Below are 20,998 nucleotides of genomic sequence, written 5' to 3'. Positions count from 1 at the left end.
TGCGCACACTATCCTAGGTGTGGCCTCAATAAGGCTGTGTATAATTCAGCAAGACATCCCTGTTCCTGTACTCTAATCCTCTCACAATGAAGGCCAGCATACCATTTGCCTTCATTACCATCCGCTGTACCTGTATGCTTACCTTCAGTGACTGGTATACGAGGACACCCAGGTCTCGTTGCACATTCCCTTCTCTAATTTATGGCTTTCAGATAATAGTCTGTCGTCTTGTTTTTGCTACCAAAGTGGATAACCTCGCATTTATCCAAATTATACTGCATCTGCCATTCATTTGCCCATACACTCAACTTGTCCAAATCACACTGAAGAATCTCTGCATCCTCACAGCTTACCCTCTCATCATCTACAAATTTGGAGATATGACATGTTGTTCCCTCATCTAAATTATTAATATATATTGTGAATAGCTGTGGTCCAACACCTATCCCTGCGTTACCCCACTAGTCACTGCCTGCCAATTTGAAAAAGACCTGTTAATTCCTACTCTTTGTTTCCTGTCTGCCAACCAGTTTTCTATCCATCTCGATACACTTCCCCCAATCCCATACACTTTGATTTAACACACTAATCTTTTATGCAGTCACTTTTGTCAAAAGCCTTCTGACAGTCAAAATATACCACATGCACTGGCTCCTCTTCATCAATTCTACTATTACATCCTCAAAATATTCCAGGAGATTTGTCGAGCATGATTTCCCCTTCATAAATCCATGCTGACTCTGTCTGATCCTACCACTGTTTTCGAAGTGCTCTGCTATAAAATCTTTGATAATGGATTCTACAATTTTCCCCACTACAGTCGTCAGGCTACTTGGTCTATAATTCCCTGCTTTCTCTCTACCTCCCTTTTTAAATAGTGGAGTTGCATTCACCACCCTCCAATCTGCAGGAACTGTTCTGCAGTCTATAGAACCTAGAAGATGACCACCAATGCATCCACTATTTCAGAAGCCACCTCCTTCAGTGCCCTGGAGATTTATCAACCTTCAATCCCATCAATTTCCACAACACCATTTCTCTACTGATATTGATCACCTTCAGTTCCTCCTTCTCACTAAACCCTGCATTCCCCAACATTTCTAGCATCCCATTTGTGTCCTCATTTATGAAGTCCGAACCAAAGTATGTATTTAGTTGCTCAGCTATTCCTTGTTCCCTATAATACATTCCCCTGTTTCTGACTGTAAGGGACGTACATTTGTCTTCACCAATCTTTTTCTCTTCAGATACCAGAAACCTTTACAGTCAGTTTTTTTTTTTAATGTTCCCTGCAAGCTTACATTCGTACTCTTATTTTTCCCCTTCTTAATCAGTCTCTTGGTCCTTCTTTGCTGACTTCTAAACAGCTCCCAATCCTCAGACCTGTCGTTTTTCTTGGACAATTTGTATGCTACTTCCTTGGATCAAATACTATCCCAAATTTCCCTTGTATGCCATCTTCCTTCAGTGCCAGAAAGGAATAAACAATTGTTGCAGCACCTCCATGCGTTCTTTGAATGTTTGCCATTGCCTATCCACTGTCCTAACATTCCCCAATCGATCATAGCCAACTCACGCCTCATTTTATCGTAGTTTCCTTTCAGATTCAAGACCCTAGCCTCAGAATCAACTTCTTCACTCTCCATTTTGATGAAAAATTCAATCATGTTATGGTCGCTCATCCCCAAAGGGTCGCACACAACTTGATTGCCAATTATTCCGTTTTCATTACACAGTACCTGACCTAGGATGGCCTAATCTCTAGTTGGTTCCTCAACATAGTGACCCAGAAAACCATCCCACATACACTCCAGGAATTCCTCGTCTATGATATTGTGGCTAATTTCATTTTCCCAATCTATATGCAGATTGAAATCAGTCATAATTACAGTTCCTATATCCTTTATAGTGAATAATCGTTGTATATTTATATGCTGCTTGGCCTTGTAAATTGTCAAAAAACAGTTCTATATATAACTTTTTGTGCAAAGATATGGTTATACTAATTTTGTAATGTGTGTCAAAATGCAACTTTTTTAGTTGGGAATTTCTGCCTGTGGCTAACTTGGATAGATTGATTTAGTGATGTGAACACAACATGTAACACGAAACGCATCTTTTTTGGGAGGGTGCACGAATTTTTAGATTTGTCATGGGGCAGCACGGTAGCATTGTGGACAGCACAATTGCTTCACAGCTCCAGGGTCCCAGGTTCGATTCCGGCTTGGATCACTGTCTGTGCGGAGTCTGCACATCCTCCCCGTGTGTGCGTGGGTTTCCTCCGGGTGCTCCGGTTTCCTCCCACAGTCCAAAGATGTGCAGGCTAGGTGGATTGGCCATGATAAATTGCCCTTAGTGTCCAAAATTGCCCATAGTATTGGGTGGGGTTACTGGGTTATGGGATGGGGTGGTGGTGTTGACCTTGGGTAGGGTGCTCTTTCCAAGAGCCGGTGAAGACTCGATGGGCCGAATGGCCTCCTTCTGCATATGATAATCTGATGTCCTTTCTGCTGACAATCTTGATAAAAGCATGTTGATATCTTGCACAGGAAACGCTTTGGTAAAAACAACATTATCCTCTCTGATATCAGGAAACCCCCAGATCATGTGTTCCACAGTGGTGAGTTCTCAGAATTAAAAAATAAATTTCCAGTATTGAGAAAATGAGGGCCCAAACCTGGCTAAATCATGTCTTGTCTATTCAGGTCCATTTATATATTCTGACATCTTGGATTACAAGAACCTACGTGAAATTGTTGTCAACAATCGTATCACATGGCTGATTCACTACAGTGCATTGCTCAGTGCAGTTGGGGAAGCAAATGTACCTCTAGCACGCAATGTCAATATAACAGGTGAGGAGTGCACGGCTATTGTGATTCGTGGAAATATTCTCATTTGGATTTCAGCTCGTTTTCTCTTCTCAAAACTGGCCATTTAGGTGTATTTTGAATCCCAAATGCTTAACTATATATGTATTTGCAAACACTAGATTGAACTAGACTTGCATTTCCTGTAATAGAAATGTTAATTTTTGAAAACATGAGGTCTTTAAAAGCTGGTTATTTTCTTGTAGTATATTTAATTGCATGATGGAGATGCTTAAAAGTACTGGGCTAGAGATGCATTTGGTTTTCTTTAATATTGTTTTAAACAAACACTTCTATCATTGTGTTAAGTTTTGAGTATGATTTCAATCTGTTTACAGGTCTGCATAATATATTGGATATTGCTGCTGAACATAACCTTCGCCTGTTTGTTCCCAGCACAATTGGTGCATTTGGATCAACTTCCCCCAGAAATCCAACCCCTGATATCTGTATACAGAGACCTAGGACAATCTATGGCGTTTCCAAGGTGCATGCAGAGCTAATGGGAGAGGTGTGTAGCATTATAGAATAAAGAGCCACTCGAGGTTCAATATTGTCAAAAGCCTTTCCTCTTTACTTCCTTTATCCTAAACTAGACTAGAATTTATTATTTCCTTTTTTTAAAAAGCAAAAAATTTAAGTACCCAATTTTCTTTTCCAATTAAGGGGCAATTTAGCGTGACCAATCCACCTACCCTGCACGTTCTTTGGATTGTGGGGGTGAGACTCACGCAGACACAGGAGAATGTGCAAACTTCTCATGGATATTTGCACAGTGACCCAGGGCCAGGATCGAACCTGGGATCCTCAGTCCCATGCGGCAGCAGTGCTAACCACTGAATATGTCGGTTTTATAAATTGACTCTGGGGGGGAAAATAGGGGGTCAGTCTTTAGTTTTAGTTATTGATGTAGTAATCTTGTTTTCTGTATAACTTCTTCCTCCTGAATTACTTATCTTCCCCATGCCCCTCCTGCCCCCAAATTCTCTCCAATCTCTTTGCTCGGGCTGTCGGTCGATGCTTTATTATGCATCTTACTACTTAGTCTTAAAGGGTCTGGTTTAGCACAGTGGGCTAAACAGCTGGCTTGTAATGCAGAACAATGCCAGCAGTGTGGGTTCAATTCCCGTACCAGCCTCCCTGAACAGGCACTGGAATGTTGCGACTAGGGGCTTTTCACGGTAACTTAATTGAAGCCTACTTGTGACAAGCGATTATTATTAGTCTTAATTAAATCAGCAACGGTTTGTGACTGAAGCAACTACTTAGTCAACTGTTATATGGATTTTTTGTTTTTGTTTACAATCTTTCTTTTTCTTGTACATAGTAACCTTACGAATGAAGTTTAATACTAAGAATTGAGAGGAAGTGACACCTGACTTTTGGAATTACAAACAGTTAATCTAAACCAATACTTTACAGGATGTTAGAACTACCTGAAAGGCATAAATTACATAGAAATGTACATGCATGGAATATTTTGTGATCCTTCCACCGGAACAATCCCTGCAAGTTTGATTAAATGCAATTACATTTTATGACCTTCACTACAGTAGCACCTTTTAATGTATGAAATGCTGCCAGTGGTGGATCATTTTTCTTCTGAAATACATATTGAGTTTCAGGTGTGTATTGTATTTTTTTTTTCCCAATAGTATTACCATCACAAGTATGGCATGGACTTCCGATGCCTGAGATATCCTGGCATCATTTCTGCAGACACCCTGCCTGGTGGTGGCACAACAGGTATAGTAACTTTTGTGGTTTTTAAATTACTGTTTACTGTGCAATATTGAGTGCATGTAACTTGTGTTCTCATTATAGTACGTTTAAGTGAGATGAAACTGTTGAGTAGCAGTATATTGGGGTGTGGAAGGAGCTATCATGCATCAGCAGGTTCAGTTGATAGTTTGCTGCTGCACTGATCCTCATGACACATTGCAACAGGATCTAGATCTAAATGTAGCACCACATTTACCTGCACCCTCCCTTGTCACAGCTGATGCCATGCTATTTTAATTTTTTTTAAAAATACATCGCTTAGGATTTTTATAAAGCACAGTATAACATTGTTGCAGTACTCGTTCAGTTAGGGCTGCAAATTATGCTGTTCAGATAATTGGGAGGCCTGATGCAACTTTTTCTCAGTGCCTGGAATCGTGCATGATCAACTGCTCCTCGCACATTGCTCAGTCCTCATACTTCTCTAAATGCAACCAGTTCATCTTGAGTTTTAGTTGTGAATTGCTTAAGTCGAGATCTCCAGGATCTCTCCTTATCCCGCTCTTCTATTTTCCTGTCGCTCTTCATTGACATCATTTACAGTTATTGGGTTTGTGTGGAAAGAACTTGCTCCGCCTTCCTATCTGCCATCAAGCCCCAACTGAATAACAGCACCTTCAGTTCAACATGAGGAAAACTAAAGCCACTGTTTCAGCTGACGCTACAAATATTATTTTGGTGCATTTGACTTCGCCCATCATCCATCTCCAGTTACATGCTTGTGCAAAGCCATCTGCTTTCTTGAAATACTAACTCCGTCATCACAAGATGGCCAGTCCTGCACATGTGTGACATGCCAATTAATTCATTCCGCTGTGTCCAGTCTGCCAGTGCACCTTGACACAAGCGTGAAAAGCTTTTATATTTCTGTATCGACATGATGGATATGGTTAGAAGTGTACGTTTAGCCTGAAGAAAAAATGCTTTTTATCAATTAATCTCCCATGAATCATAGAATCTACGGCACGGAATCAGGCCCTGAGGCCCAAACTGGTCCATGCCAACCAAAAAGCACAGACCTAAGCTAACCCCATTTGCCTATAGAATCATAGACCATGGTTAAAATTCATCTTAGCAGTGACCCTACCTATATAGTTGTGTGAAATCACTAGAACCCAAATCGAGCAATAATGACGCATGGAGGAATATTTAAATACTTTGTGAAACAGCCCTTTTTCATGACTGGACTTCAAGCCTACTGTTACAATTTGTGCTTCAAGTATATTCCTATGGAATGTTTAAAAAATGGGATGGCTTTGACGGATGCCTAAACAGGGGCAGCTGTAATTATTTGAGCAATGCTATATTTGGTCCTGGTCTTTGCCAAACTAGTCACTCACTATGATATAAGGGAGCAACAGAATTGACCATGCCTGGTGTTGGCAGCAAACACAGCTTTCTTAAATCCTCTTCCACCCTGTGCAGATGTTGAAACCCTAGGTTCTATTTAGCATTAAGACCGTTCCTTTCCTCTCCTGTAATAGTGGCTGCATCAGCCTATCTGCTGCTGAAACCCTTGCCATTGTCAACTCTGTAATGTGAGGACATCAACAACTACTTGTATTTTGATAGTACCTTTGATGTAATAAAACATCCAATGCACTTTACAGGATTATTTAAAGCAAACGTTGACACAGCTATGTAGGGTAACATTAGGACAGATGGCTAAAAGATTTGTCAAAGATGCAGTTTTTCAGGAATGTCTTAAAGCAGGAAAGTGATTGGAAAGGCATAGGAGGAAAGTGAGTTGGAAAGGCATAGGGAGGGAATTGCAGAGCCTAAGCAGCTGAAGGCATGGCCACCAATGATGGAGGAATTAAAATCAGGAATTCGATCAGTGCAGATTTGTAGGACTACATGGATCAGGTGGGATGAGGCTGTGGAATAATTTGAAAATGAGGGTGGCAATTTTAAAATCCAAGAGTTGCTTAATCAGGAGCCATTTAATCAACAAGCATATGGTGATAGATGCAGGACATGCCATGAGTAATAATTATCATTATTATTGTCACAAGTAGGCTTACATTAACACTGCAATGGTTACTGTGAAAATCCCCGAGTTGCCACACTCCGGCGCCTGTTCGGGTACACTGAGGGAGAATTCAGAATGTCCAATTCGCCTAACAGAACGTCTTGGGATTTGTGGGAAGAAATCCACGCAGACACCAGGAGAACATGCAGACTCCGCATTGACAGAGACCCAAGCTGGGAATCGAACCTGGGTCCCTGGTGATGTGAAGCAACCATGCTAACCACTGTGCTACTGTCCTGCCATTAGGGGCATAGGCAGTATTTTGACATAAATTTTAGTTCATGGAGGGTACAGTGTGGGAAACTGGCCAAGGGTGCATTAGAATTGTGGAGTCTAGATGTAACAAAGGCATGGTTGATGGTTTCAGCACCGGATGAGCTGAGTGGATATGTGGTCAGAACTTCACCTTGAAGTCAATTGTGACAACACCAAACTGTATGTAGTCTGGTTCGACCTGAAGGCAGCCAGGAGAGGGATGGAGTCGGTGGTGAGGGAACATCGTTTGTAGCAGGGACCAAAGCCAATGATTTTGATCTTTCCAATGTTTCATTGGAGGAAATTTCTGCTCCTCCAGTAAAAGATATTAAACTAGCAATCTGACAATGTAGTCAGTTGAGGGGTTAAAAAGTGGTCGTGAGTCACAGCTAGATATTGGTAGCATACCAGTGATATCACTGAGGGATCGATATGCGGGGGTCATAATGGCAGATTTAAAAGAGAAAAGGAGAGTACCTGAAGAGAGCTATCAGTAATATGAGGACCCGGAAAGGAAGTTGGGTAGTCAGCATTTTAGTGGGAATAGGGTTAAGGGAACAAGAGGTGAGTCTCGTGGTCATGATTGGCTGAGCATTCACTCTCCAAAGTTAGTCACCCCAAGCTCCCTGACCACCTACTATATTCAATTCAAAGTTTGTTCTCCTCTAAATCCCTTATGGCCTTTTTCTATGCTGTCTCTATTACTCTGATTCAAAAAAGTTTCTTCCCCGCTGTTACCGGACTCCTAAACGACCCTCTTATGGACTGACCTGATTAATGCTACAATCCTGTATGCTTCAGCATATGCTACAATCCTGTATGCTTCACCCAATGCTGGTGTCTGTGTATTTACATTGTGTACCTTGTGTTGCCCTTTTATGTATTTTCTTTTCTTCTCGTACTAAATGATCTGTTTGTTTGCGCTGCACGCAGAAAAATACTTTTCACTGTACCTTGGTACACGTGACAATAATCCAATCCTATTTTTCTCTATCAAATATTCCTTAAATTTGACTCGAGCCTTCTGTTCAAATGCTCTTTGCATTGTTACCTACAGGTAAACCGATTCCGATACAGTATAAACTTGTGATCTGCATAATTGTACAGTAATAAAGGCTCTGATGTGAATAGTTTTGTATCCCAATTTCAATGTAGTCACATTGAGTTGATTATACAGTATGACGTGGAAACATTTGAAGCTGTCAAACAGGACACTTTGTAATTGAGTCCCAAAATAAACCAGTACGTATAAATTACCTCTTGCTGCATCTCAATTTTGGTCAAGTAATTTTAAGACATTACGTTTGTCACATTCAAACTATTATGGATTTGGTTTATCCATTTAACAGTGACTTTACTACTTGCAAGTAATGCAGTTTAGAAAAAAACAGGATTAACTTTAGTTCTGCGCAATGGATTTTAATATAGAATTCAGGGCCTGAATAGGTGTTGAATATTGTAGCAGGAAGCTAAGCTAGTGAGTGACTCATCACAGCTCTACATAAGAGAATGCACGATCAGTAAGAAGTGCTTTAGGTAAGGCTTACTGCAAGAAGTGCAACTTAGAATAATGCTGGGAGTTGGGTAATTAAGGGAACGAAGGGGCAGGGGTGCTCTTCTGCTTTTTGTTTTCTAACTTTCTCAGCCTTCAGGAAGTGGTCTTGCTGTGCTACAGGAGAAGAAGCTAGTTATTTGGTGAGTCATTGCGCCTCTTTTCCAGACTTCCTCTTGCCACCAGGTGTCCTTGAAGAATTGTGTCCTTTCAATGAGGAGATTCCTTCGGGTAGGTCTCTACTGAGCAAGAACCTCCCAAGCATTGACATCTATGTTGCATTCTTTAGGTAAGCTTTCAGGGTGTCTTTGAAGCGCTTCTTTGACCTCCTTGTTCAGGAGTCTCCTTTTGAGCTGAGCGAAGAACGTTTGATTTGGCAGTCAGGACTCTGACATTCCAAGGACATGGCCGGCCCAGTGGACTTGGTTTCAGATTATCATGGCCTCGATGTTGGTGCTCTTAACTCCTTCAGGGACGCTGACGTTAGTGCACCTGCCCTCCCAGCGATGTGTATAATCCTTCTCCAATAGCATTGATGGTGCCTCTCCAGGTCCTTGACGTGGCATCCCTGCGTAGTCCTTTTCTGAGCCATATAGAAGAGTTGGGAGGATGACTGCCTTATACACAAAGATCTTGGTATCAACCCGGATGTCGCGGTCGTCAAAGACCCTCGTCCCTAGATGTCCGAAGGAGGCTGTTGTGGATTGAATACGATGTTGGATCTCTGCAGCAATGGCCGCATAGAGAGGTGGCTCTACAGGTGGGGGATATGTTCCGTGTTTGATCAGATTTCTCAATTTATCTTGATGGAGTGAGGGACCAGATCATGCCCTGGGGTGGGTTGGTAAAGGACTTTGAGTTTTCTTGAGGCTGAGACTGATTCTTCGATATGCTGCCATCAAGCATGGCTTGGAAATTCTCTTCTGAGAGTGGGGATGGCAATGTTATCCGCATACGGAGTTCCACGAGCGATGTACGTATTTTATTCTTGGATTTCAACCAGTTCAGATTGGAAAGTGTTCCGTCCATCCTTTCGACTATGTCCACTCCATTGGGAAGCTGGCTCTGGACAAGGTGAAGGATGGTGACGGTATCCCCCCTTGATTCCAGTCTTGACCTTAAAAGGTTTCTATCTCATTTCCGTCGGTGAGGACTGTCACTGACGTACTGTCATGGAGGAGTCGGAGGATGTTGAATAATTCCTCTGGAAGTCGGCCTTTGACGGGGTCATCCATAACACTGTCCAATTGACCGAGTCAAAAGCCTCAGTCAGATCGATGAAAGCCATGTAGAGTGGTTGATGTTGCTCCGCGCATTTAAGTCATGTCCTCTGTTCCACAAAGTCAAAGGTCCACTGGCTTTCTGGAAGGATTTCCTCAGGAGAAGGTGGCTTGTGAGGGTCCCAGCGATGCTCTTCCCGGCAATGGAGTGTAGGGAATTGCTTGGTAGTTCCCATAGTCTGCTTTGTCTCCTTTCTTGAAGATGGTTGCAATGACGGCATCCCTGAGGTTGGCAGGAATTTCTTTTGTTTCAGATTTTCAGCAACGGCTGATGGAGATGACTGGTGATCACCCAAGTTTAAAATTCTCCCCAGGGATCTCATCCACTCCTGCAGCTTTTCCATTCTTCTTGTGTTTAATGGCGGCTTCAACTTCATCCATGCTTGGTGGGAGTCCAAAGCCATCTTTGATGAGGAGTTGGGGAATTGCCTCCAATGCTATGGTTGTATCACAGTTTAGGAGTTCTTTGAAGTATTCTCCATTGAGGGATCAAATTTGGCAAGATATGGTAAATCGAAGAGCAGGGATAAGACAAAAGAGTTATTAAGGGAAATGAAAAAAGACTTGATAGGAAGGGATAGAGAGTACAAGTGACTGACGGGAAGGGATAGAGAGTACAAGTGACTGATAGGAAGGGATAGAGAGTACAAGTGTAATTGTAAATCAGCAGATGAGAGACGCGGTTGTAGAAAGATGAAATCGAAAGCTTTGAATCTGAATGCACATAGCAGTCAAAACAAAACGGATAAACTGAGAGTGCTCATAGAAATAAATAAGTATAATTTGATAGTCATTAGAGACATGGCTGCAGGAGGACATGGATTGGAACCTAAATACTAAAAGAGTACAGGATGCTTGGGAAGGACAGGAAGTGGGATTATATTACTGCTTGAAGTGGTGAATTGGAGAAATGGCAAACACAATTCAGTTGCAAATTGACAAATCAATGTCAAGCAAAGAATATCAAGTTCATTTGTAGGTAAACCCTGCATTTATCTTGTTTATACAGTTTTTAAAAATAACTTAAAAGTACCCAATTCTTTTTCCAATTAAGGGGTCATGTAACATGGCCAATCCACCTACACTGCAGATCTTTAGGTTGTGGGAGAATGTTAAAAACTCCACATGGGCAGGGATTGAACCTGGGGTCCTCAGCACCACTTCGCCACCTTGCCACCCTCTTGTTTATACATTTGAGCAATGCTTGACCATCTGTTTTCTTCAGACAAGGAGAAAAATCTGTACAAACTGCATAGTTGATTGTTGGGAAGAATGTTTCCTGGGGTGTTTATTTGCTGTAACCTACTTTGATACAAGTTTGGATAAAATGCATTTATAAAAAAAAAAAATAAAAAATTTAAAATTGTTTTCTTAAGCTTGAATATAGAATTTCACATTCTTTTATTTTCTAATGTAAAATTTATTTCTGCTTGAAGCATGCAATCTTGCTTTCTGGTCAATATAGAACAACCTTGTAATATGCTTTACTCTCTTAATAGTAAAACTTTGCAGCTTGAGTATTGTTTCTAAGACCAAATAGCCATGTATCTAAGGTGACAAGCTGTAGTGGTTACAGTGCAAATGTTTCTTTGTTAACTGAAGCATGAAAGCTGGCAGGCAAGTTATTTTCAATTACTGGATGTTTGCTTTTATTTTTCAGATTATGCAGTTCAAATTTTCCATGATGCTGTAAAGACTGGGAAGTTTGAATGTAACTTGAAGCCTGATACAAAGCTCCCTATGATGTACATAGATGATTGCCTGCGCGCAACACTGGAAATCCTAGAAGCACCGGCAGAACAGCTTACAATGAGAACATATAATATCAGTGCAATGAGCTTCACTCCTGAAGAACTGGTGGCTGCAGTCCGAAAGCACCTGTCTGACCTTCAGATCACTTACAAAGTTGATGAAATGCGCCAGGCAATCGGTAAGTGTTGTGCATAGTGTCAGCTCTTGGTATTGTGATTGTAGTTTGCAGATCTGTGTGGTACACCAATTTAATTGATTAGAGTACATATTTTGATTGTTTGGAGCATTCTTATTCCTGTTGCAGTGATGAACCTCCTTATCCAAGATTTGTTATGACCAGTGAAAATGGTAGAGATTTTTTTGAAGTTTACCATTTGCCTGTCTATTTTCAGCTGATAGCTGGCCAATGGAATTTGATGATCACAATGCTCGCAAAGATTGGGCCTGGAAGCATGAATATGATCTTCCTGAACTAGTGTTCACAATGCTCAATTTCATTACAACTGACAGTCAGCTGATGCAATCGAATTAAATGAAGATAAAGGATTTTTGAAGGACCAGAATCTGCAATGGGATCCAATGTACAAAGAACATAATTAGCTCAGAAAACCTCAATCACTTTGTGTAAATAATTATTTTTCTGTACTTAAAACTAATCAGACTGCAATGGCTTGATGTGCATCCTGTGCAAAGAGAATTTTTATCAATTATAGTTAAAATATTAGTAAACTGAAGACTTGCAGAAGTGTTTGGGCAGGATGAACAGTAACTGCTGTTACCAAAGGGCTGTCAACATTACAGGGCAATGGATTTCATTTGAACTTATTTATTTATGACTTTCAGAACTCAATTTTTACTCTGGGCTAAAGTGTGTCCTTAAGTTTTACTATGAAATAAAATCTGCAGAACTCCAAGTTAATCTTCAGCCATCTAAGGTTAAATTTAATAATGCAGTTGAATAAGTAGTGTAACAAACTGTACTCTGCAATTTTTTTTTATTGGCGCTGAAGATTTTTTATTTTGTAGATTTGCAATATTAAAAGTGTTTTAACCCCATTCTGATATAATGCCGATTTAATGCGTGGGTGTCTCGGAACATCTGAAAGCTTAACCGGCAGAATGGTCCAACAACTCAGTACTTTATGGATTTGAAAGGTGATTAATCATCATAGCAACATCTCCAAAAGTACATAGGCTAATGCTTTCATTTGTTTTGCAGTTCATTGCAAGCTATCCTACTCATGACGATGCAGTGGTTTCCGAGATGTTTTGACATTGTGCAAATTATAATAGGGAAAGCAAACTGGGCTTCATATCGTGATGGATAGCCAAAAGATAAAAATGTAGCTCTCGTACTTTTGTGTGGAACCTTTTTTTAAAATAAGCAATCTGTTGAAAAATCTCTTGGTTGCTTTTATTGTAAAAAAAAAAAAATATCCTGGTTTGCTAGAAATTAGGATTTGCATTAAATCTCAGATATATTTTCAGTTTGAGCGTTTATTGGATTTTGTCTTGCAAAAGAATTTATTGGTTATGAACATTTTTTTAAAAACAAAAAAAATTAAATGGCATTCTAAATCCAAATGTATTTGAAGGTTTGTCCTATTACTTTTTTAAAAAATATATATTTTATTCAATTTTGTGGCCAAACATAACAGTACATAGTTTTTCTTTTGAACAACAACAAAGCAATATAAATAACCATGGCCAATTTTAAACAAATAAATAATATATAAACAAAACTGAGTGGCAATTGCCTTGTCAAAAATAGTTACTCTCCAAAGATACAATCCAATATACATTACCTATAACAAGTGTCTATACATATACAATGACATTCCTAATAGTCCATCCGGTTCCTTCCCCCCCCCCCCCCCCCCCCCCAGGTTGCTGCTGTTGTCTTCTTCTTTTCCATTCCCTCTATCTTCCTGTGAGGTAGTCGACGAACGGTTGCCACCGCCTGGTAAACCCTTGAGCCGAACCCCTTAATACGAACTTGATCCGTTCTAAACTGCCATGTCGTTTATCCAGGTCTCCACACCCGGGGGTTTGGCTTCCTTCCACATTAACAATATCCTGCGCCGGGCTACTAGGGACGCAAAGGCCAAAACATCAGCCTCTCTCGCCTCCTGCACTCCCGGCTCTTCTGCAACCCCGAATATAGCCAACCCCCAGCTTGGTTTGACCCGGACCCCCACCACCTTCGAAAGCACCTTTGCCACCCCCACCCAGAGCCCCTGTAGAGCCGGGCATGACCAGAACATGTGGGTGTGATTTGCTGGGCTTCTCGAGCATCTCCCACACCTCGAGCATCTCCCACACCTATCCTCTACCCCAAAAAATTTACTGAGCCGTGCTCCAGTCATGTGCGCCCTGTGTAGAACCTTGAATTGTATCAGGCTTAACCTGGCACACGACGATGAGTTTACCCTACGTAGGGCGTCAGCCCACAGCTCGTCCTCAATCTCCTCCCCCAGCTCTTCCCATTTCCCTTTCAGCTCATCTACCATGATCTCCCCCTCGTCCCTCATTTCCCTATATATGTCCGACACCTTACCACCCCCCACCCATGTCTCTGAGATCACTCTATCCTGCACCTCCTGCGTCGGGAGCTGCGGGAATTCCCTCACCTGTTGCCTCGCAAAAGCCCTCAGTTGCATATACCGAAATGCATTCCCTTGGGGCAACCCATATTTTTCCGTCAGTGCACGCAGACTCGCAAACGTCCCATCTACGAACAGATCTCTCAATTGTACTACCCCAGCTCTTTGCCATGCTCCAAATTCCCCATCCATTCTCCCCAGAACAAACCTATGGTTATTTCTTATCGGGGACCGCTCCGAGGCTCCCGTCTTTCCCCTATGCCGTCTCCACTGCCCCCAAATTTTCAATGTAGCCACCACCACCGGGCTTGTGGTGTATTTCTTCGGTGAGAACGGCAATGGGGCCGTCACCATAGCTTGTAGGCTAGTCCCCCTGCAGGACGTCCTCTCCAATCTCTTCCAGGCCGCTCCCTCCCCTTCTCCCATCCACTTACACACCATTGAAACATTGGCGGCCCAGTAATAGTCGTTTAAGCTCGGTAGTGCCAACCCCCCCCCCCCGTCCCTACTACGCTGCAAAAATCCCCTCACTCTCGGGGTCTTCCCGGCCCACACAAAACTCATAATACTCTTCTCAATTCTTTTGTAAAAAGCCTTCGTGACCACCACCGGGAGGCACTGAAACACAAAAAGGAATCTTGGGAGGACCACCATTTTAACCACCTGCACCCTACCTGCCAGTGATAGGGGCACCGTGTCCCATCTCTTAAAGTCCTCCTCCATCTGTTCCACCAACCGCGTTAAATTAAGCCTGTGTAACATACCCCAATTCTTGGCTATCTGGATCCCCCCCAAGTACCGGAGGTCCCTTGGTACCTTCCTCAACGGTAAATCCTCTATTTCCCTGCTCTGCTCCCCTGAATGCACCACGAACAACTCACTTTTCCCCAAGTTCAATTTATACCCTGAAAAATCCCCAAACTCCCCAAGGATCCGCATTATCTCTGGCATCCCCTCCGCCGGGTCCGCCACATACAACAACAAATCATTCGCATACAAAGATACCCGGTGTTCTTCTCCCCTGAGTACTCCCCTCCACTTCCTGGAACCCCTCAATGCTATGGCCAGGGGCTCAATCGCCAATGCAAACAATAACGGGGACAGAGGACATCCCTGCCTCGCCCCTCTATGGAGCCGAAAATAATCAGACCCCCGTCCATTTGTGACCACGCTCGCCATCGGAGCCCTATACAGCAACTGTACCCATCTGATATACCCATCTCCAAAGCCAAATCTCCTCAGCACCTCCCACAAATAAACCCACTCCACTCTATCAAATGCTTTCTCGGCATCCATCGCCACCACTATCTCTGCTTCCCCCTCTGGTGGGGGCATTATCATTACCCCTAGCAGCCTCCGTATATTTGTGTTCAGCTGTCTCCCCTTCACAAACCCAGTTTGGTCCTCATGAACCACCCCCGGGACACAATCCTCTATCCTCGTTGCCATTACCTTGGCCAGAATCTTAGCATCCACATTCAGGAGGGAAATGGGTCTATAGGACCCGCATTGCAGCGGGTCTTTTTCCTTTAGGAGGAGCGATATCGTTGCCTCTGACATAGTCGGGGCCAGCTGCCCCCTTTCCCTAGCCTCATTAAAGGTTCTCATCAGTAGCGGGGCCAGCAAGTCCATGTATTTCCTATAGAATTCCACTGGGAATCCGTCTGGTCCCGGGGCCTTCCCCGCCTGCATGCTTCCAATCCCTTTCACTACTTCCTCCGTCTCCACCTGTGCTCCCAGTCCCACCCTCTCCTGCTCCTCCACCTTCGGAAATTCCAGCTGATCCAGAAAGCACATCATTCTCTCCTTCCCTTCCGGGGGCTGATCTTCATATAATCTTCCATAAAATGCCTTGAACACTCCATTCACTCTCTGCTCTCCGCTCCATCTCTCCCTCCTCATCTCTCACCCCCCCCTCCCCCATCTCCCTCGCTGCTCCCCTTTTCCTCAGTTGATGGGCCAGCAACCTGCTCGCCTTCTCCCCATATTCAGACTGTACACCCTGTGCCTTCCTCCATTGTGCCTCTGCTTTACCCGTGGTCAGCAGGTCAAATTCTACATGTAGCCTTTGTCTTTCCCTGTACAGTCCCTCCTCCGGTGCCTCCGCATATTGTCTGTCCACGCTCAAAAGTTCTTTCAACAACCGCTCCCTTTCCCTACCCTCCTGCTTTCCTTTATGTGCCCTGATAGATATCAGCTCCCCTCTAACCACAGCCTTCAACGCCTCCCAGACCACTCCCACCTGAACCTCCCATTGTCATTGAGTTCCAAGTACCTTTCAATACACCCCATCACCCTTAAACACCCCCCCTCATCAGCCAATAATCCCATGTCCATTCTCCAGGGTGGGTGCTGTTCTTTTTCCTCCCCTATCTCCAGGTCCACCCAATGTGGAGCGTGGTCCGAAATAACTATAGCCGTGTACTCCGTCCCCGTCACCTTCGGGATCAGTGCCCTTCCCAAAACAAAAAAGTCTATCCGTGAATAGACTTTGTGGACAGAGGAGAAAAACAAAAACTCCTTACTCCTAGGTCTACCAAATCTCCAGGGGTCTACTCCCATCTGCTCCATAAAAACCTTGAGCACCCTAGCTGCAGCCGGCCTCCTCCTGGTCCTGGACCTCGATCTGTCCAGCCCTGGGTCCAGCACCGTATTAAAATCTCCACCCATTACCAACTTTCCTGCCTCTAGGTCTGGGATGCGTCCCAATATACGCCTCATAAAGTTGGCATCATCCCAGTTCGGGGCATATGCGTTCACTAAAACCACCGCCTCCCCTTGCAATCTGCCACTCACCATCACGTATCAGCCTCCACTATCCGCCACTATGGTCTTTGCCTCAAACATTACCCGCTTCCCCACTAATATAGCCACCCCCCTGTTTTTTGCGTCTAGCCCCGAATGAAACACCTGCCCCACCCATCCTTTGCGAAGTCTGACTTGGTCTATCAGTTTCAGGTGCGTCTCCTGCAGCATAACCACATCTGCCTTAAGTTTTTTTAGGTGTGCGAGTACCCGTGCCCTCTTAATCGGCCCGTTCAGCCCTCTCCCATTCCACGTGATCAGCCGGGTTGGGGGACTCTTTACCACCCCCCCTTGTCGACTAGCCATCTCCTTTTTCAATCCGGCTCCTCTCCCGGTTCCCACGTAGCCGTATCTCCCCCCAACGGCGCCCTCCTGCCCCGACCACCCCACCCCATACCAGCTCCCCCTTCTCCCCAGCAGCAGCAACCCAGTTACCCCCCCCCCCCGGCTAGATCCCTTTCTAGCGTAATTGCACCCCCCATGTTGCTCCCAGAAGTCAGCAAACTGGCCGACCTCGGCTTCCCCCCCCGTGACCTCGGCCCCCACTGTGCGAGGCCCCCTCCTTCCTGCTTCCCTGTTCCCGCCATGATTACCATAGCGCGGGAACAAAGCCCGCGCTACCCATTTGGCCCCGCCCCCAATGGCCGGCGCCCCCAGCTCCCCATCCTCCCTCCCCCACGACATGGGGAAGAGAGAAAAGTTACAGGGTCGCAGGATTAACAACTTGGGAAATCATCTCTTCCCCCATTTCCCTCCCCTTCACCACACGTAATCACCCCACCACTTTATCCCAAACGTTCTTTTTCTAGCCCGCTTGTTCCAGTTTCTCCTCGACAATAAATGACCACGCCTCTTCTGCCGTTTCAAAGTAGTGGTGTTTCCCTTGATGTGTGACCCACAGTCTTGCCGGCTGCAGCGTTCCAAATTTAACCTTTTGTGCAGCACCGCCTTGGCCCGATTAAAGCTTGCCCTCCTTCTCGCCACCTCCGCACTCCAATCTTGATATACGCGGATCACCGCGTTCTCCCACCTACTGCTCCGGGTTTTCTTTGCCCATCTGAGGACCACCTCTCTGTCCTTATATCGGAGAAATCTCACCACTATGGCTCGAGGAATTTCTCCAGCCCTCGGTCTTCGCGCCATAACTCGATAAGCTCCCTCCACCTCCAATGGGATCGTCGGGGCCTCCGATCCCATTAACGAGTGAAGCATCGTGCTCACATATGCCCCGACGTCCGCACCTTCGGGAAGACCAAGAATCCTTAAATTCTTCCTCGCATTATTCTCCAGCACCTCCAGCCTTACCACACACCTTTTGTGTTGTGCCTCGTGCATCTCTGTCTTCACCACCAGGCCCTGTATTTCGTCCTCATTCTCAGCAGCCTTTGCCTTCACGACCCGAAGCTCCTGCTCCTGGGTCTTTTGCTCCTCCTTTAGCCCTTCAATCGCCTGTAATATCGGGGCCAACAGCTCCTTCTTCATCTCCTTTTTAAGTTCTTCCACGCAGCGCCGCAGGAACTCTTGTTGGTCAGGGCCCCATATTAAACTGCCTCCTTCCGACGCCATCTTGCTTTGTGCTTGCCTTCCTGGCCGCTGCTCTAGAGGATCCTCCGCAATCTGGCCACTTTCCTCTCCTTTTTCCATCCGTGTCCAGGGGGGATTCCCTTCTGGTTTACCGCACAGTGTTTTTAGCCGTTAAAATTGCCGTTGGGGCTCCTATCAAGAGCCCAAAAGTCTGTTCCACCGGGCGCTGCCGAAACGTGCGACTTAGCTGGTCATCGCCGCACCCAGAAGTCCCCTTTTACTTTTTAAGCACATTGGAAACTAAGCCTTGCACTGCTTAATACCACTACGTTTTTGAAAGAGCTAGAGGAAGTGAAGTAGAAAATGAAGCACAATTGAGTGACTGGAAGTACAATTCATTGTTTTGCGATCATCAGATGCATGACATTTACAGGAAGTATCCTCTGGTCTTAGATTCTCAGGCATTGGAACAATACTCGGTTCATAAAAATTGGGCAGGCAGTTTCTAAAGAAAAAGAGTTTTGTAAAAGGCAGCAGCGCACATTTGGGGGTTGTTCTTTGTGCATCGGGTGTACCTGTGCCACTCCCATCCACCACACCTGATTCCTCCCTTTTTTTAAAAACGCATTTTATTCAAACTTGTATCAAAGTAGGTTACAGCAAATAAACCCCCCGGGAAACATTCTTCCCAATAATCAACTATACAGTTTGTACAGATTTTTCTCCTTTTTCACCCCCCCCCCCCCCCCCCACCCTCCCCATCAATGAACAGCTCCTCAAACACAGTCACAAACATCCCCCACCTTTTCTCAACCTCCCCTGCTGAGACCCTTAACTCCTTTATCTTATCTAACCGCAGGAAGTCACAGGTCACCCAACTATGCTGCTACCCCCAGTGGCGATGCTGACCGCCACTCCAGCAAAATCTGTCGCCGTGCAATCAGAGGCAAAGACCAAGACATCGGCCTTCGTCCTCAATGAGCTCCGGCTTCTCTGAAACCCCAAATATCGGCAGCAAAGGGTCCGGGTCCACTCCCTCCTCCACTGTCCTGGCTAAGACCGCGAACACTCCCGCCCAGAATCTTCCCAATTTTTCACAACCCCAAAACGTGCGCATGATTCGCTGGCCTCCGCCCACACCTCTCGCACTCATCTGGAACCCACTCATTCTCGCCCGAGTCATATGCACCCTGTGCACCACCTTAAACTATCAGTCTCATCCTTGCACAAGAGCAGGTCCCGTTTACCCTTCGCCGTGCCTCACTCCATACTCTCCAATTGATCTCCATTCCCAACTCCACTTCCCATTTCTCCTTTATCTTAACCACCCGCTCGCCTCCCTGCTCCTATATCCCCAATTCTTCACTCCCCTTCCACATCCAGAAGCAGCAGTCGCTCCAGCAGAGTGGATCCCAGCAGTCAAAGGAACCCCTTCCAGACCTCTCGTGCAAAGTCCCTAACCTGTAGATACCTGAACTCACTACCCCTCGGCAGCTCTACCCTCTCCCTTAGCTCCTCCAGACTGGTGAACCCTTCCTCCAAATACAAATCCCTTGCCTTGACCAGCCCCACTTCCTTCCATCTCCTGTATACACTATCCATACCCCCCCCGGCTCAAACTCATGATTCTTGCACAGCAGTGTTAGCATCGACATCCCTTCCACCCTAAAATGTCTCCTCAGCTGATTCCATATCTTCACCATGGACTGCACCACTGGGCTCCCTGAATACCTACTCAGAGCCATTGGCAATGCTGCCATCAACATAGCCCTCAAATTAGACCCCTTACAAGATTCCTCCTCTATCCAAACCCACTCTACCCCTTCTCCTTCCCACCACCGCTGCACCTTGTCCACATTCGCCGCCCAATAATAATGAAGGAAGTTTGGCAACGCCAACCCCCCCTTGCTGCCTCTGCCTCTGTAGCAGGGTCCTCCCCACCCTCGGCACCTTACCCGCCCATACAAAGTCAGAGATGACTGTCCACTTTCCGAAGAAAGGCCTTTGGTATAAAGATCGGGAGAGTCTGAAAGATAAACAAGAACCTCGGCAGAATATTCACTTTCACCACTTGGACTTTTCCTGCCAACGTTAAGTGCAGTGTATCCCACCTCTTAAGATCCTCCCTGGCCTCCACCAGCTTTGTTAAGTTCCACTTATGGAACCCCGTCCATTCCCTCGCTACCTGAATCCCCAAGTACCTAAACCTATCCCGCGCTACTGTAAATGGCATCCCCCCCTAAATTAGCCCGCTGTGCCAGCTCATTCACCGGGAATACCTTGCTTTTCCCTACATTCAGCTTGTATCCCGAGAACTCTCCAACAGGCCCATAATCCTTCCCATACACTCCAACGGATCCAAAACATACAGCAAGAGGTCATCGGCATAGAGCGATACCCAATGCTCCCTCTGTCCCCTCATTATCCCCTGCCACTCTGCCGACCCCTGAGAGCCATCGCCAATGGCTCTATGGCCAGCGCAAACAGCAGCGGGCACCCCTGCCTCATACCCCTGTGTAAGTCCAAGCTTCATGAGCTCATAT

General features: G+C 45.0%; 1 protein-coding gene across 3 annotated transcripts in view; it reads left to right on the top strand.

Moving 5' to 3' along the window:
* tdh (L-threonine dehydrogenase) overlaps positions 1 to 20,998 on the top strand; it is a 133,367-nt gene that overhangs the window by 9,492 nt on the left and 102,877 nt on the right. For 2 of the 3 annotated variants that reach the window (XM_072499039.1, XM_072499040.1), the window contains exons 4-9: positions 2,550 to 2,620; positions 2,706 to 2,855; positions 3,209 to 3,381; positions 4,526 to 4,616; positions 11,432 to 11,701; positions 11,916 to 13,111. In XM_072499039.1, coding sequence (XP_072355140.1) covers positions 2,550 to 2,620; positions 2,706 to 2,855; positions 3,209 to 3,381; positions 4,526 to 4,616; positions 11,432 to 11,701; positions 11,916 to 12,055 — 895 coding nt within the window. In that variant the 3' untranslated portion in view covers positions 12,056 to 13,111. Of the gene's footprint in view, positions 1 to 2,549; positions 2,621 to 2,705; positions 2,856 to 3,208; positions 3,382 to 4,525; positions 4,617 to 11,431; positions 11,702 to 11,915; positions 13,112 to 20,998 lie in introns of those variants that run through there. The other variant, XM_072499041.1, reaches the window with a different exon arrangement.

The sequence above is a fragment of the Scyliorhinus torazame genome, chromosome 4 (assembly GCF_047496885.1).
Source record: "Scyliorhinus torazame isolate Kashiwa2021f chromosome 4, sScyTor2.1, whole genome shotgun sequence".
Lineage (NCBI taxonomy): Eukaryota > Metazoa > Chordata > Chondrichthyes > Carcharhiniformes > Scyliorhinidae > Scyliorhinus > Scyliorhinus torazame.
The sequence above is the reverse complement of the archived record's forward strand: the minus strand, read 5'-3'. Positions and strand labels throughout refer to the sequence as shown.